This window comes from Euphorbia lathyris, chromosome 9 (assembly GCF_963576675.1).
Source record: "Euphorbia lathyris chromosome 9, ddEupLath1.1, whole genome shotgun sequence".
Lineage (NCBI taxonomy): Eukaryota > Viridiplantae > Streptophyta > Magnoliopsida > Malpighiales > Euphorbiaceae > Euphorbia > Euphorbia lathyris.
This window is the reverse complement of record NC_088918.1, coordinates 30,345,472-30,360,515: the sequence shown is the minus strand read 5'-3', so window position 1 is coordinate 30,360,515 and position 15,044 is coordinate 30,345,472. Positions and strand designations below refer to the sequence as shown.

General features: G+C 34.9%; 1 protein-coding gene across 2 annotated transcripts; it reads right to left on the bottom strand.

Annotated features, from left to right (window-relative positions):
• Window positions 1-2,676: 2,676 nt before the first annotated feature.
• LOC136206637 (probable UDP-N-acetylglucosamine--peptide N-acetylglucosaminyltransferase SEC) lies at window positions 2,677-14,474 on the bottom strand. Of its 2 annotated transcripts, XM_065997780.1 has the most exons (27): window positions 14,061-14,473; window positions 12,487-12,632; window positions 12,233-12,331; window positions 12,064-12,114; window positions 11,165-11,281; window positions 10,956-11,012; window positions 10,369-10,488; window positions 9,896-9,958; window positions 9,726-9,804; window positions 6,987-7,096; window positions 6,834-6,887; window positions 6,646-6,713; window positions 6,435-6,537; window positions 6,113-6,315; window positions 5,806-5,902; window positions 5,585-5,656; window positions 5,405-5,481; window positions 5,124-5,325; window positions 4,868-5,035; window positions 4,619-4,729; window positions 4,444-4,530; window positions 4,204-4,331; window positions 4,024-4,106; window positions 3,737-3,842; window positions 3,491-3,637; window positions 3,090-3,210; window positions 2,677-2,991 (listed from the first exon to the last, which is right to left on the bottom strand). In XM_065997780.1, exons 1-27 carry the CDS (start codon window positions 14,194-14,196, stop codon window positions 2,878-2,880), a joined length of 2,919 nt encoding a protein of 972 aa, XP_065853852.1. In that variant the 5' UTR covers window positions 14,197-14,473; the 3' UTR covers window positions 2,677-2,877. The 2 variants fall into 2 exon arrangements, 1 of the variants encoding a protein (XP_065853852.1); XR_010676353.1 differs by lacking the exons at window positions 2,677-2,991; window positions 3,090-3,210; window positions 3,491-3,637 and having other exon boundaries at window positions 3,827-3,842; window positions 4,186-4,331; window positions 14,061-14,474.
• Between the last annotated feature and the right edge of the window lie 570 nt (window positions 14,475-15,044).

Below are 15,044 nucleotides of genomic sequence, written 5' to 3'. Positions count from 1 at the left end.
ATACTCCATTACCATAATTTACTCTACCTTACCATAATTTAGCAACAACTCATCTAACAATAGGACTTTGTTGGAGGAAATCTTACTCTTTGTTTAAAAATAAAATTACTTTTGCCTCTTTTTTTTTTTTCTCAAATGAACTTGAAAAAATATTCAAGTTCACCATATTCTTTTATGGCACCATCCTAGAAAATTATAAAAATACATATTCATCACTACAGGTGTTTTTTTCTTTTATGGCAATATCCACTCGTCAAATCTTGTTTAATTCTGGAAATCTCATAAGTGAAGGGATTCAACAAGGCTCTATAGGTAATATGCACGATTCGGCACATTTTGTGTTTGAGTTTAGCTTAATAAATAATGTATCATTTTCAGATTGACTCGTAATTTTTTTAATTGGAGTTTTGACACGAAATTGACTCGTAATTTTTTTAATTGGAGTAGAGTTGATGTATTAGCCTGAAAATGATATAAAAAAACACAAATATTTAAATTTAGGGATAAGATATCAAAATGAGTTTAATATTTAAAAATAGTACCAATAGCTTAATTATTTAAAAAAGTACCAATGTAGGCTTCAATAACGGAACATGACATACTATTCCGTTAAGAAATCAGAGCTTAACAGATGAGTAATGTGAATGGCGTATCACGTTCCGTTATCAAAACCTAAATTAGTAATTTTTTTAAGGTTAAACATATATTTGTTGTTATTTTATAAGTGAAACCCAAATTGATATTTCCCCAAAAACAATATACCTATCATGCGGGATCAGAGGCTCCTAGCTAATGATGTTGGCATCGCTCTCTTCGGTTCAAGCAAAGACCTATTTTAGTACCTTTTCCTTAAATTTATTGTTGTATTTGGAGATGGCAACGGGTAGTACCCGCAGGTACCCGACACTATCCGACCCTAATGGAACTACTCGTACCCTGTATAAAAGGATATGAGATCAAAATAATTACCCATTAGGGTATCGGGTACCTCTTTTATATATTAAAAATATTATTTTTGTTAGATATAATATTTAAGATTTTAAACCCCAACCAACCATTAAGTGATACCATTAAGCTACTTATTCTTATTGATTAAGGTTCAATTTGTTCAATTATTAGATAAATGATTTATTAAATTTATACTTTTGCTAAATTTGTAATATTTTTTATTTTATTTATTGATTCTTAATGGGTAAGGATACCCGTGGGTACCCGCGAATTAAATGAAAAGGGTATGGGTTGCAAAAATATACCTATTAGGATAATGGGACGGGTACGGGTAATTAAAAAATAAACGGATAAGGATTTGGAATTAGCACTACCCGCGCGTACCCTACCCGTTGCCATCCCTAGTTGTATTGTCATTTTTTACGAGATAATAAAACCACAATTATTACTTGCAAATAAAACTCACCTCTTATGTCACTATGAACACATTACATGACCCATCAACATGTTAGAAAATCTCCAAAAGACTCCTAGTACATTCTCTAATATAAATGATGGACTCTTAATGATTTAAAAGCGACTAAGACATTAATAAAATAAATAAATTAAGAAAACACTATAAATGGAAACAGAGGTTCTGTTAATATAAAAAAATAAACGACTCTTAGTGATTTGATGAGCCACTAAAAAGATATTGGAGCTGTAACTCTTAAGAGTTCCTCAAGAGTTGTTGGAGATACTCTTAAGAGTTCCTCAAAAGTTGTTGGAGATGCTCTTAAGAAGAATTTTTTATGGTTATCCTTAACATATTAATCCCAAAAGACATAAAATATTTAAACACAGTACCATATCCTCCAATGTTTTTAAAAAACTCCATTAATCCATGTATAATATATGTGACCCGAAAACACACCACCAAATCAACACTAGCCCGATTAACATAATTATTACACGAAAGTTCTTGAGTTGGTTCAGGATTGACTCATTTAACACTAACCTAAATTTGACACGACACAACCCCGATAATTGCTTAAATTGATACTTTTCAAAAACCATAGACCTATTTTAATACCTCTATGTATTCTGTCATTTTTTGCAAGACAATAAAATCACAATTATTACTTGCAAATAAAACTCAACCTCCTATGTTGCTATAAACAAATTACATGACCTCTCAACATGTTAGAGAATCTGAAAAAGACCCCTAATACACTCTAAATATAATCTAAATAGTGATTTAAGAGTGGGAAGCCAATATTGGATCTGATTTTTTTAACTCTCTTCAAATTTTAACTTACTGTTTTGACAAAGTAAAAATAACCTCTTAAGGTGATTGTTGGAAATGCTTTTAGAAGAATTTTTTATGGTTAGCATACCATATCCTCCTATGTTTTTAAAAGTCACCATTAATCCATGTATATAATAAAAATGTGACCCAGAAACACGACACCAAATCGACAGTAACCCGATTAAGTTAACACGATCATAACACGAAAGTTCTTGAGTTGGATTAGGGTTGACTCATTTTGACACTAACCCGATAATTGCCACCTCTAGCTCTATATGACACTAACCCTAACAAAGAAAACGTGTTAATCTTTATGACAACTCTAACCCTAACAAAGAAAACGTGTTAATCTTTACTCTTGCTGTCTTGCATTAGTACTGCTAATCTGAGTCGGATAATTAGACAGCTACTGTCTCTTTAAATCGAATCACAAGGAAAAGTAAGATTAAAATCATTTTGATTTCATTCTCCAACCAGATAATGGTTAGTTAAAGAGACAGATGTATTAACATTATGATAGACCAAGACATCACAATCGCATTATCTGAGTAATTTTATCACTAACATTTTTTAAACCCTAAATACTTCTTCTATTGTTCTCTCTTGCTCCTATCTACAATGCCGTCTTACTCACCCTTCTATTACCTATCATACGGGAATTCCAAATCATCCTCAGTCACCTTAAAGTGGCCAGGCTGCTTGCCTGAGCAATGGATATTCCACATTTTGAAATACGCTCGCTCCAGATTTTGAACCTGCACGTATGCATCGCCATAAAAAACTAAGTCCAACACAAGCATTTCATTAGGCAAGGCATACATGAACTCATACTGTAATGCTTAAATGAGTTTACCCAACGAGTGGTGTCAAATAGAGGGCAAGTCATACGGACTGCCTTCAGTTTATCTGTGAGCGCCTGGAGTTTTGGCCGATTCAATGCCAGAGACACTGCTTTCTCCTCGTATTCCCTCATACTAGCACAAAGCAGAATAAACAACTCAATAATAATATTCTTATAAAATTTAAACAGAGTTCAAGAGAAAGTTATTTCACTGCATAGAAGGTCTCGTTTGAGCTGAGGGTGAATGTTTGAGCATGTAAATTGTGTACTGTCTACATATGAACTTATTTTTGTTCCATTCCATGTATTAAATACTCTTACAGCAGTTGACTCAACAAAAAGTGCAAGTACCCCAATATTTGCACTAGTTAAACCAGCCAGCATCCCCTCAATATGCATAGAGAAACACTTACCTATTAACAATCATCTCATCCCCAAGCCCGGTGGCAAGAGACAGGGATCCAGCAACTCTTGTAGCCATTTTCTCGAGGGGCAGTGTTATCATTGGTAAACCTGCCCATAGAATATCTGTCCCAGTAGTATGCGCATTACATAATGGCCTATAAGAGAAAAATCCAACTATCAGTACTTAAAGCAATATCAACTGAATTCTGAATGAAAACCAAACACTAGTTGATTATGAAAAAAAGAATATTTACGTGTCAAGGAATAGATCTGCCAAAGCACTACGTCTGATATGCTCTTGTTTCATGGCAACATCAGTGAAAATAATTTGCTCTGGCTGCACCCCTTGTGCAACAGCATCTGAAAAAAAAAATATGCAAATGCAGAGTTGATACCAGGCTGCAAAGCACACTCAAAAGGGTCCTTTTATAAATAAATAAAAGACTGCATCTTTTTCAGTTAACATTGTTATAGTTAACATCAAGAATTTCTTCATAAGATGTAAATTCTACAATATTGATAGAAACTAATATTCGCGTACATGCGCGGAGTCTCATTTCCCCTGCAGCTGGGAACTTAAGGAGCCAAAGTGCACTGTTGGGTACACGTTTGAGAATGTTGCACCTACAACATCCAGATAGAGATAGCACAGTCAGATACCTGAAGAAATCACGTCACACACACAACATTAATGTAGGACCACCTTTATTCTTTACGGTACCATGTATTAAAGATTTCAGGATCCATCTTGTACAACTGGTTAAAGCATGCAAATATAAATCTATCTTCTGGAAGACCATAATCTGATCGCTTATGTTGGCAGTGCGGATCCAAGACATCCAGATTTTTCTAACAAACAATAACAGTTGCAGATACAAACATCAGAAGAGTTATAGAAGAATAATTCAAAACCCACAAGAAATAGAAATTAATCTCCTTTCACAATTTTACCACAACTAACCTGCTTATAGTCATTGACAAAGTAGCAATGAGGCATGTGCACAAGCTTTTCAGAATAAATATGTGCATAACGTGTTGGCGACACGAACTGAAAGCAAAGAGCACATGTATCAGAAACAAAGACACACGAACAATAGTGAAATAAGTTCAATATAAGTTCCACATCAATTGGCCACCTCATCAGTGACCAAGTAGTCTATGTATGTTGCCCCTGTGGTTCCAGGAAATCCCATGTATGACACCTGTATGGGTGCTGGCTGCATTGCAAATATTTCATTTCTGGCACCCTGCAAGATCAGGATACTGTTAGGAAGATTGGACATACCCAACTACCCACTTGACAAATAAATATAATAATAGACAAACAATGTAAAACATCAAAAACTGTAAAATGCCTGAGATAGGGGAAGTTCAAGTATATGCACCTTAGTATAACCATTAAGATTGATGAGAATCTGTATCTTATCCTCGTTGATCAGTTTGGCAATCATATCTGCTGACATGGCAGAAACTTCAACAAAGTGCTCAGCTTCAGATTGAATTCGCTGTCTCCATTCAGTACCATCATTTTGACTCAATGCATAGCAGAAAACCTGCATGCATAATTAGATCCAACATCCAATCACAGGAAGCAAAATGAATGTGCAGAAGAGGCAAAAGAAATTTACTAAATTTACCAACCTCGACATTTTCTCTGTTATGCATGCCAAATATAGATCCCATAAGGTGTGACAAAGGATGATTGCCAAAGTCACTGCTCACATAACCAATCCGAAGTCTCTCACTTCCACCATCACGCCTAATTGGAACTGGTGCAGGATGGTTGAATGGAGCAAGTCCAAAACGAGATGCAATTATGGAGCAATGAGCTGCATACTTGCGGCTTAATGACAAAAAAGGCAGAGTGAGGATGGTAAGGCTTGGCTCATACTGACTAATCACAACCCAAGATGAAAACTAACCTGATTTCAAGCGCTAGCATGGGATCAATGGGATATGCAATAGCATGAAAAGGCTGCACACTTGGAAGAACAGACATCTGAAATCATAAAATAACACGAGGAAATTAGCTGCATGTAACTAGAATATAAGCAATGACATCTAACAATTAAAGCAAGGAAAATGCAAAAATCAGAATTTACACTAATCTGCCTCCGGATAATCCCTTCAACTTCTGTGAACATCTTCTCACGATCCTCCCAACTACACACACACTGCAAAAAGAAACCTCAAAATGCATCAGTTTAACAAAATGCTTCTCCACATGAAACTTCTTCATTCCTCCTGAACTCATAAAACCAACTTCAACAAACTCTAGTCTCAAATTCAAAAACAAAAATTAGAATTATGCAGCATATATTACCTGTAATGTATGCAAAAGGTTGCAAGTTGCTTCAGGAAAGTCTGCACGAAGAAGCAATGCCTGCCTATAGCTCTTTACAGCAGCCTCCACAAGTCCACTGCATTTCATACAATCTATTTAATAATTTAACACATACAAATCTATACTACAGCTGAAAAAGAACAGTTCTCCATATCGCAGCAGGTACAGCTTTTTTACTAGTTAATACCTAGCCTTCCTTACATAAAGAAAAAGGGGGCATACAATCCAGATTTAAGATCACCCCCATAGCACAAAGTCGGATAACTATACCAGAATAACATAATACCTGTCTTTATAAGCTGAAGCCAAATTAGCATGAGCTTCAGCCATAGTTGGTCGAATAGTGATAGCCCGTATATAGTCCTGAATTGCTTCGCTTACTCTACCAATCTCCTTGTAAGTGTTCCCCCTGTTTACAAGTCCATCGGCTGCCAGCGGATCAATGCGGAGAACCTCATTGTAACAAGATATAGCATCTGCATAGTTCCCCTGCCATGAAAAAAACAAGCACAAAGAAATTCAGCAAGGATGCCTTGAGATACTGAGAAAAAAATTGCATGATATATAGGAACTAGTCAGAAACTTAAATAGAAGAAAGATGCCCTCACCTGTTGTTTATAGATAACAGCAAGATTATTAAATGGAGCAGATAGTCCAGTTGTGACAGCCAATGTAGCCTTATAATATGAGGCAGCAGTACCTGCCATGTTCCTGCATATTCAAATCCATCCCATGTAAGTTTCAATATTCAGAATCATATCTAATTGAAAATAAATGGACAATTCTTCATGATAACATAAAAAATTCAACATCATATACCATTCCATATATATGTTGCCAAGGTTGGTGAGTGCCTGTGGGTGGCCCGGATGTAATGTCAAGCATTGCTACATACGGACAGAGAAAGAGATGAGTGAAGTATGGAATTTTATAGATGCAATTTAATAAGCAGGCATGAATATTAACAAAGAAATAATTATAACAGCAATTATAAAATGTGGACTTACATTATAACATTGGACTGCTTCATCCACTCTGCCTATATCTTTTAGTGCATTACCCTATCAAGTAGGAGAGTACATCAAGAAGTAAAGATAAGTTGCTTCTAACCCATAAGAACACTGAAGCAGAAGCACCAAGTGAAGAAAATGTAAACCAACCAAATTATTGTAAGCCTCTAAAAATCTTCCATCACAAGCAATTGCTTGTTTATAATGAATAATTGCTAAATCCAGTTGCCCTCGTTCATAGTGTGTACTCGCCAAATTTCCTGTACCACATTGAACCAGATTTTCAAGTCATAACTACAACGTTTTTAACCAAAAATAAGAAATAAAAGGAGATGTTTCAGTAATTCAATAGCAAAGAAGCAAGTCCAAGCCTATCAAAGACCTTGAACATGCTCATGAGCCTTTTTCCATGTTAATATTTTTATTGTGATGATGACACCTACAACTGAAGTTACACCCTAGTAAATAATACTCCCTCCATTCTCAAATAAGTGTCGTTTTAGATAATTGTTTTTGTTCTTTTTTAAGTGTCGTTTTCGTTTTTCAATAAAATTTAGTATAGTTTTTTGGTCTAAGCATTTAAATTTTGTCTTGATTTATGTGTTTTTTAAGCTTTCAAAGTTTCTTCTCCAATCATTATAGGAGAGAGAATTTTTATTTAGTTAATCCATGTAAATTTATTAATTTAAGTGTACATTAATTGTGTTTCTTAATTTGTGTGAAAATTCTAAAACGACACTTATTTGAGAATGGAGGGAGTATGTGTCGGCAATACTAACCATGTTATATATTTATTGTGATGATGACACCTACAAGTGAAGTTACTGTTGGAGTTTAGTGTCCTATAGACAATTGTTCAAGGATATAAACCTACTGTAAATGACATTTGTTTTAATCAGATATGATTTCATAACTGTATAAAGGCAACCACTTTTAAAGATAAGTTTATTTAAAGTGATTATAAAGTGTTCATACAAGCATGAAGTGAGACAAAACATTATAATAAACTAATAAACTTAAAACCACCCCAAGTCAAGTGATATGTTTTGAATAGGGATTGACATAACACTGTTAAGACGTGCATGTAACAATGTTTTCTGTCGAGACAGAGAGCTGATCTCACAAGCTTCAGATATGTAGATATCGACAGTTACATGAATCCAGTGAAAGGGTTCATTAGGATTGGGGGCCCGACTTGAGATAACAGGATGGGTAGATTTATCCTTGTCACCTGTTCATCTCATTGGTATTAATAGGTATAAGTAAACCTAAGACTCAAAAGAATGTTAATTAGTGATTCTAGATTATGGAATGTGATGCTTTGATCCTATTGTAACACGATCCATAACAGGGATGACTCTGGGGTGTGTACGGCAGACGTTGGGTATCACAGGAAGTAATTGCAGGATAGTTAACATTGGATTGAGCATTTGTCACTCCTGATAAATGGGAGATACATCCAAGGATCGCTCGTGGAAGATTGACTCTAAATCCTTGCAAGGTGATAGATTGAGACTTGAAATGGAGATTTCACTTAACCTATCTAATTGGAGTTAACTCGGCCTGTACAAGTAAAACGAACGTCTCGCTATATGTGACTTGACATAATCCATAGTCATAAGATTCTGTTCAAGGATGTAGTTGATAAAGGATCGAATTATACTTTAACTAATACGGAAAGGTCAACGACGGAATCAACCTGTCTTCTTATAGCTCTGGAGGAATGTTTCGGATCTGCCAATCACAGTTCGCGTACTCATTCCGTTATACAAAGATTGAATGTAATTTTGAGAAATTAATTTAATGGTTGTATACGGCTAGAAGCAATAAGAACCTAATGGGTCACACATAAGACTTGGAACCCAAAAGAAAAACAGATGTTAATTAATTGACGGAAGCCCAACTGAGTCCACTAAGGCCCAATTATAGAGGGGGGCGATTTTCATGTGTAGGGACACATAAGGAATTAATTTAATTTCAGACAATTATAATTAGATTATAATTATGAAACAATTATAATTAGATTATAATTATGAATTAAATTAATTATAGGATAAATAAGTTAGGAGGTTTATTGAGATTAAATTGCTTCTAATAATTATCCTATTAATAAGTTATTATTATCTTTCTATTTACATAGATAATAATAATAAGAGTATTATTCCGAATATAACTCTTATGCAATAACCTAATTCTATCTAACTAGGGTAGATACGAGAGGCTATATATACCCCCTGCTACTGAGAATTTCAGCCAACCCTAGTCCTTCCGAGGAGAGAGAAATTTCGACCCCCACTGTTGAGGACGAGATTTCCACCGCTTGCTTCCATTCAATTGATTCTATCTCTTTCACTTTATCCTTGATCTTGTGTTGATTAATTAGAGGCAATCTATTTTGGTTGCTATTCATTGGTTGAATTCTAATTGATTTGATCTTGTGTTTTTGTCTTGTGCTCGTGAACTCGGATCTAGAGTTGAGGGCACTTCGCTACTAACAGTAGATAGTTCTTCAGAAAGGTATTTCCTTCTATCCCTCTTTATATGAAATAAAGATTAACGAATCTTGGTTTAAAGGAAATAGATTAAAATTTTTATATTTCCGCTGTCAAACGTTTGCCTATTTTCCTTCAGTTACACCCTACTAAATAGTATTACTATCCATATTAATCTGTTTAGTGCGATGATGACACCTACAAGTGAGGTTAAACCATAGTAAATAGTATGTGTCTGCAATACTATCCATATCATGTATACAGAGTACATAAGCAAGAGTATGTTAAAGTGAATATAAGAAACTTTACAAACAGCAATTAGTTTGGTTCAACATAACTAAGAAAAATGTTGTACATCTTAGAATACAAACGCGGTTAAGCACCGCTAGAAACTTACCGAAAGCTACTGCATAGTTTGGCCGTGTCTGAACAGCTCTCTGATAACACATAATAGCCTCTTGAGGCATTCCCAGAGCCTGGGAAACAGGAAAAGGAACAATCTCATTTTTCTATAATACAACAAGATGCCGCTATACTACCAGATGGACCAAAGCTGTGACAGCTTACCCTATAAACATTTCCAAGGTTTAGGTAGGCATCAGGAAATGTAGGCTTGAGTTTTACAGCTTCCTGGAAGTTCCATGATGAAACGAAGTTCAGAAATATTCACAACAAATTCATTGGAAAGTGCAAGCAATAACAAATTATGACTATGAAAACTTCCTTCCACGAAACCTCCTGTAACAGAACAAGAAAATAATAACATGCTGAACTAAAAAAATCCAGATGAAAGCATACCGATCGGTGTCCTTTCTCTTAAGAGTTAAATTGTGAGCAATCTCTAGGACGTTAATGAATATCAGATTTGATACCGGGTCATGAAAGAATAGCACTTTATCGAAGACAAAGTTGCAGCATATATTAAATCATAAAAATGATGGAATTGGACAGCTAAATATGATTGAAACTTATTTTTAACATGGCTGGGACAGAAAAAATAAGGGCACAGAAAAACAATAACACAATCAAATTAAGCATACCTTATAATACTGAAGAGCTCTATTAAGATCACCAGACTCCAAAAAGAGACCAGCAAGATTTGACCATGCAATAGCAAATGTGGGTTGTATGCGTAAAGCCTCAAGGTAACAACTGTATGCCTGCACAAAAGGTTAGTTCTGACAATTTGGAGGTTGCACATGGAAGTTACAACAAGACCAACCATCATCTGAGCCCTGGCCTGTAGATAACAACTTGATATCTGTATCGAACTGTGATTTTAGACACAGTTCCACACATGAATTATGTAAATCAGTAACTTCACTGGAAAAGGAGAGACGCACACTACAAAACTCTATATATATCGAAAGAATGTCTTCCTTCCATTGTTCAGAAAGGAGAAGGTCTGGGCCAGGTGAATCTAGTAGTAGATAAACTCTAACTGCAGAGCCAGATATTCTTATGGACCACTCCTTCAACCATGATTGGAAGGGAAGTGATCCGCCAGTATCCTAAGCCTACCAATTTGCATGGGGCAAGGTAGCTGAAAACCAATCAGCACCATAATGAACTCTACATAGTATTCGCATTCGCTAAATAGACATGGCATTCATTTATTGGTACTTACATCTTGCACCATCCCTTGTGCCTTCATTAGGTTCCCAAGATTGCTATGAGCATCAACCTACATGCATTGTCATAAGCCATCACTAACTAATTTCATTCAAACCTTGAAAAGAAAAAGATATATTTGTTCTTTTTACTTTTTTAGCTTGGATCAATTTAAGTGATCGAAAACTCAATAATCAATAAATGAGCAAGATAAAGCAAAAATACCAATAGAGGATTCAGTGCCAGTGCTTGTCTACAGCATTGAGCTGCCTCATTAAGCCTTCCTTTTCGCATGTAGGCACTAGCCAGATTTGACCAAGCATCAGCGAAGTTAGGTCGAAGCTGCAATTATCAGTAAAGAAAGTTTGTAACATCTCAGAGAAGGGTTAGAAGTGCAATTACAGCAACAGAGAATAACAATTAACATAAATTGCTTATCTATTATACAACATGATTTATCTGAGGAAACTTGATGGTAATATCATTAAATCTACACTTCCAATGTCTGAATCTGTAGGGCTAAAATTATAAACCTATGTTTAGCAATTGGCCCCAAAAGTTGTGGCTCGGTAGTGTGTGCTCTAAAAGAAATGGCTCTGCAAACAAAGTTGTTGCTTATCCAATATTAACAATAAATCACAGGTTACAATAAGGTGCTTCTAGTAACTTTCTTCTACTGCTCTCTTCTCACAAATAAACCCCATCCAAAATAAAAGGGGAAGCTCTCATTTAGCAGGAATTATATTCAATATGTTTCTTAATATTTATTTGATGAGGTCCACAGTTCTCCTTTCTTAATCTTAGGCAACTACTGCAATAGTTTTCTACAATTAATGTTTCTGGCACATAGGGAACCTAAAATACCATTGGGTTAACAAAGAACATCACATAATCAACAGTGTATTTGCCAGTTGGGCTTCTATAGTTCTATGGCCAATAAAATATAGATAGCATATCAACATGAAGGAACTAACACCAGCTTATCATGATAAAAACAAGGTCCGTTGACAACGAATCTCCTCTGCATACATCAGAATTATGGTTGACAAGGAAGAGGATAAACTTCTCTGGAGGCTTAGGGAAGACACTTCCTAATAACATAAGACGCACATCTGCATACATACCTCAATCGCAATCAAATAGTAACGAATTGCAAGATCAATATCACCCTTTTCCTGCATTAAATGAAATAAATAAACAGTCAGTACCAATAGCATTTAACAGTTTCACTAAGGTGAAAAGTTAAAAAATCACTTAATCAAGGCTCAAAGGCATTGTTATAGATAGTAATACCTTCCAAGCATTTGCCATATTTCCATAACACTCAGCAAAATGTGGCTCAAACCGTAGAGCTTCTTCATTTTTTGCAATGCACATATCATAATCATGCAACTACAAAGGCACACAAAAAAAAAAAGAAAAAAAAAAATCAAATTAGAATATTTCAAGTTATTCAAACAATTAAAATGGGACAAGTATCTGAAGTGAAAATATTACGAATTACTATACAGTAGAAGTATCAAGTTTTTGAGACAACTAAAGAAAACCTGGTAATAAATAGCACCCAGCAGAAGAAGGTTATCAGTACGCAATGGACTCCTGTCATAAACAGCATTGCTATGTTCTAGTGCTTGTTTATAATTCCCAGCCTTGTACATCTGATGAGACAGGGCCAAATGCATGTCTTCATCAACTGCATTATAAGATTGAATCACATCATTCCGTGATTCTTTTAATTGATAAATATACACCATTTTTTATTATTGCATAGTCCAGCCTGTCTAGTATGAAACAGTAAATAATAGTTTTTTTCATCCGATCAAAAATGGACAACATCAGTAAAATATATCCACTACTATGAAGCACGGAAACTCTTCATGACATGCGTTTCCCACAACTCTCAGGAAACTTATACAAAATTTTTCGGGCACGTTTCCGTAACTACCCAAAATATAAAAGGCGTCTCAAATTTTAAACGGTTTTCCTACCTATTTCAATTAAAATTATGGAAATTCAAACTTTCTATTTTGCAATTCCTATTCAATCTAAGATTAGGAAATTGAAACTTCCTATTTAAGAGATAATTACTTCCTTGTATCCTTCAATTTACAGAACTTGCCCATATTTCTTTCTCCTATAATCTTTGTCTCTTGAATCTCGGTTGATCTTGGACTTTCTTCCTCTTGTTCTTCAGTCTTGTTTTTTTCAATGTATTATTATATTTTAATATTTATAAATATGTCCCTATATTCTTAATATTTACACGTTTCCCCCACGTTTCCGTTTCCTATGTTTTTCAGAAATTACGTTTCCCAGTATCCATTTCCATTTCAGTTTCCATGCAACATAGATCCACTATTCTCGTAGCACCCAAATGAGAAACAATCCAGACCAAGTGCAATTATAATTTGCATCATGCATTTCCTCCAATCAAGTAAATTAGAGATATCATACTTTATCAACATAAAAAGATAGTAAGGATTGTAGAGCTATTTTATTATATTAAAAAAATGCAGTTTAGAAGTCCAAATTCAAAGGCTCAACTCATTGGGAAAAAGAAATCACCACAAAGATGTTGAGAACACATGTTAGTGAAATAAAAGTTTATAACTTCAATTAAGACTACTCATTGACATCGAGCCAAAGTTTCATTTCCATAACCAAATGTATAACGTCAGCTGCATACACATCAGCACTTGAGCTACCTCCGCCCCAAATTACCCTGGGGGAGAGAGAGAGATTCCTTACGCCACCAACCTGAAGCCCAAAAGTTCTAACGTAATTGGGGAAGAAAACAATCACGATCCAAAATTTTACTCTACACATGATTGTATTTTCAGACTGGTACCTAAACCAACCAACCAACACTTCGAAAGTCTGGGAAGAAGAAAAAGGATCTAAACCCCGAAGTTTGGACTATTTAAATCAAACCAAACAACGGGCAGGTAATTTATTTTTTTCAGGAAAAAAAAAAGAGTAAGCCCAACTAGAAAAAAAAAAAAAAAAAAAAAAAAACAATCCTCAATATTCCTAAATCTAGTAAAACAATAACCTTAAAATGAGAACACCATGATACGCATCAGATAATTAAATAAATAAAGATGATCGGCTTCAAACTTACCTTCTTGATGAGAATCATGGCCCTTAAATGACACGAGACTCAACGAAGACGACGAAGGCTCAAGCTTCACCTGAAAGCCAGCATCCTCCCTACCGATTCCGAGCTGACCCCGTGGTCCGTTCTGCAACGAAATCATCTTGATCTCGTAAAACAATCAAACTCCACAGAATCAACCACTTCCTGGCCGAAGGCTAGTCATGAAACGAACACAATCCCAGATCAGATCCAAACGCGTAAGAAACGAAATCACCACTGGGAAATTCTAGAAGAAAAAAGAAGCAGTGTCCTCGATTAAGAAAAACCCTAACTTGATTACAATTAAGGTTTCTTTCGAGATTTTGCTGCTTCGTGTTTTTTTTTTTTTATATGAACTTTGAATAGAAAAATGGAAGATTTGTTGTTTAGTTAGGACTGGAAGGAAACAAAGCGTAAATTATATGAGGTGGAGAAAGGTGAGGAGAAATCTGGACCGTTGAAGTGTACGGAGATGATCTGGTTGTTGATGGTTTTTGGATTCTAGAGATTCGTTTCCTCCTGACACGTATCTATGTTTAGCTTCTTTAATGAGCTGTCTCTTTTGTCTTTTTCTCTTAGAATTCTTTCCCTTTTCTTTTTTTTACCCTATTTATAAATTCTTAGTAAATTAAAAATATTTTTTTATGTGATTATCTATTTTATCTTCTTTTTTATTTTATTTTTTTTTGACCAAATCTATTTTATCTTTTTTTTTTTTAACCAATTTTATCTTCTCTATAGTTATTGTCTTTGAGACGATGTTAAGAAAAAGAAAAGGCAAGTGAGGAGGATTCAGGATAGCATGGCTTATAATATTTGTCGGTTGACTTTATAAAGGATAGGAGAAGCAAACAATTTTTTTTTTTTCCATATGCTTACAAATTAATATTACGTATTATTTCATTCCACGTTTGGTATTTGAAAGTAATGGGATAATGATAAAAGGTTGGGATAAGGATAAAAATAAAA

Bases quoted from the DNA above. Each gene is read 5' to 3' on its own strand.
- LOC136206637 (XM_065997780.1), bottom strand. From the start codon at position 14,196: ATGATTTCGTTGCAGAACGGACCACGGGGTCAGCTCGGAATCGGTAGG. The intron at 6,538-6,645 runs GTATATGATGTT...TTGAATATGCAG, and splicing joins GGCAACATATATATGGAATG to GAACATGGCAGGTACTGCTG. The intron at 5,657-5,805 runs GTAATATATGCT...TTCTTTTTGCAG, and splicing joins ACCTTTTGCATACATTACAG to TGTGTGTGTAGTTGGGAGGA.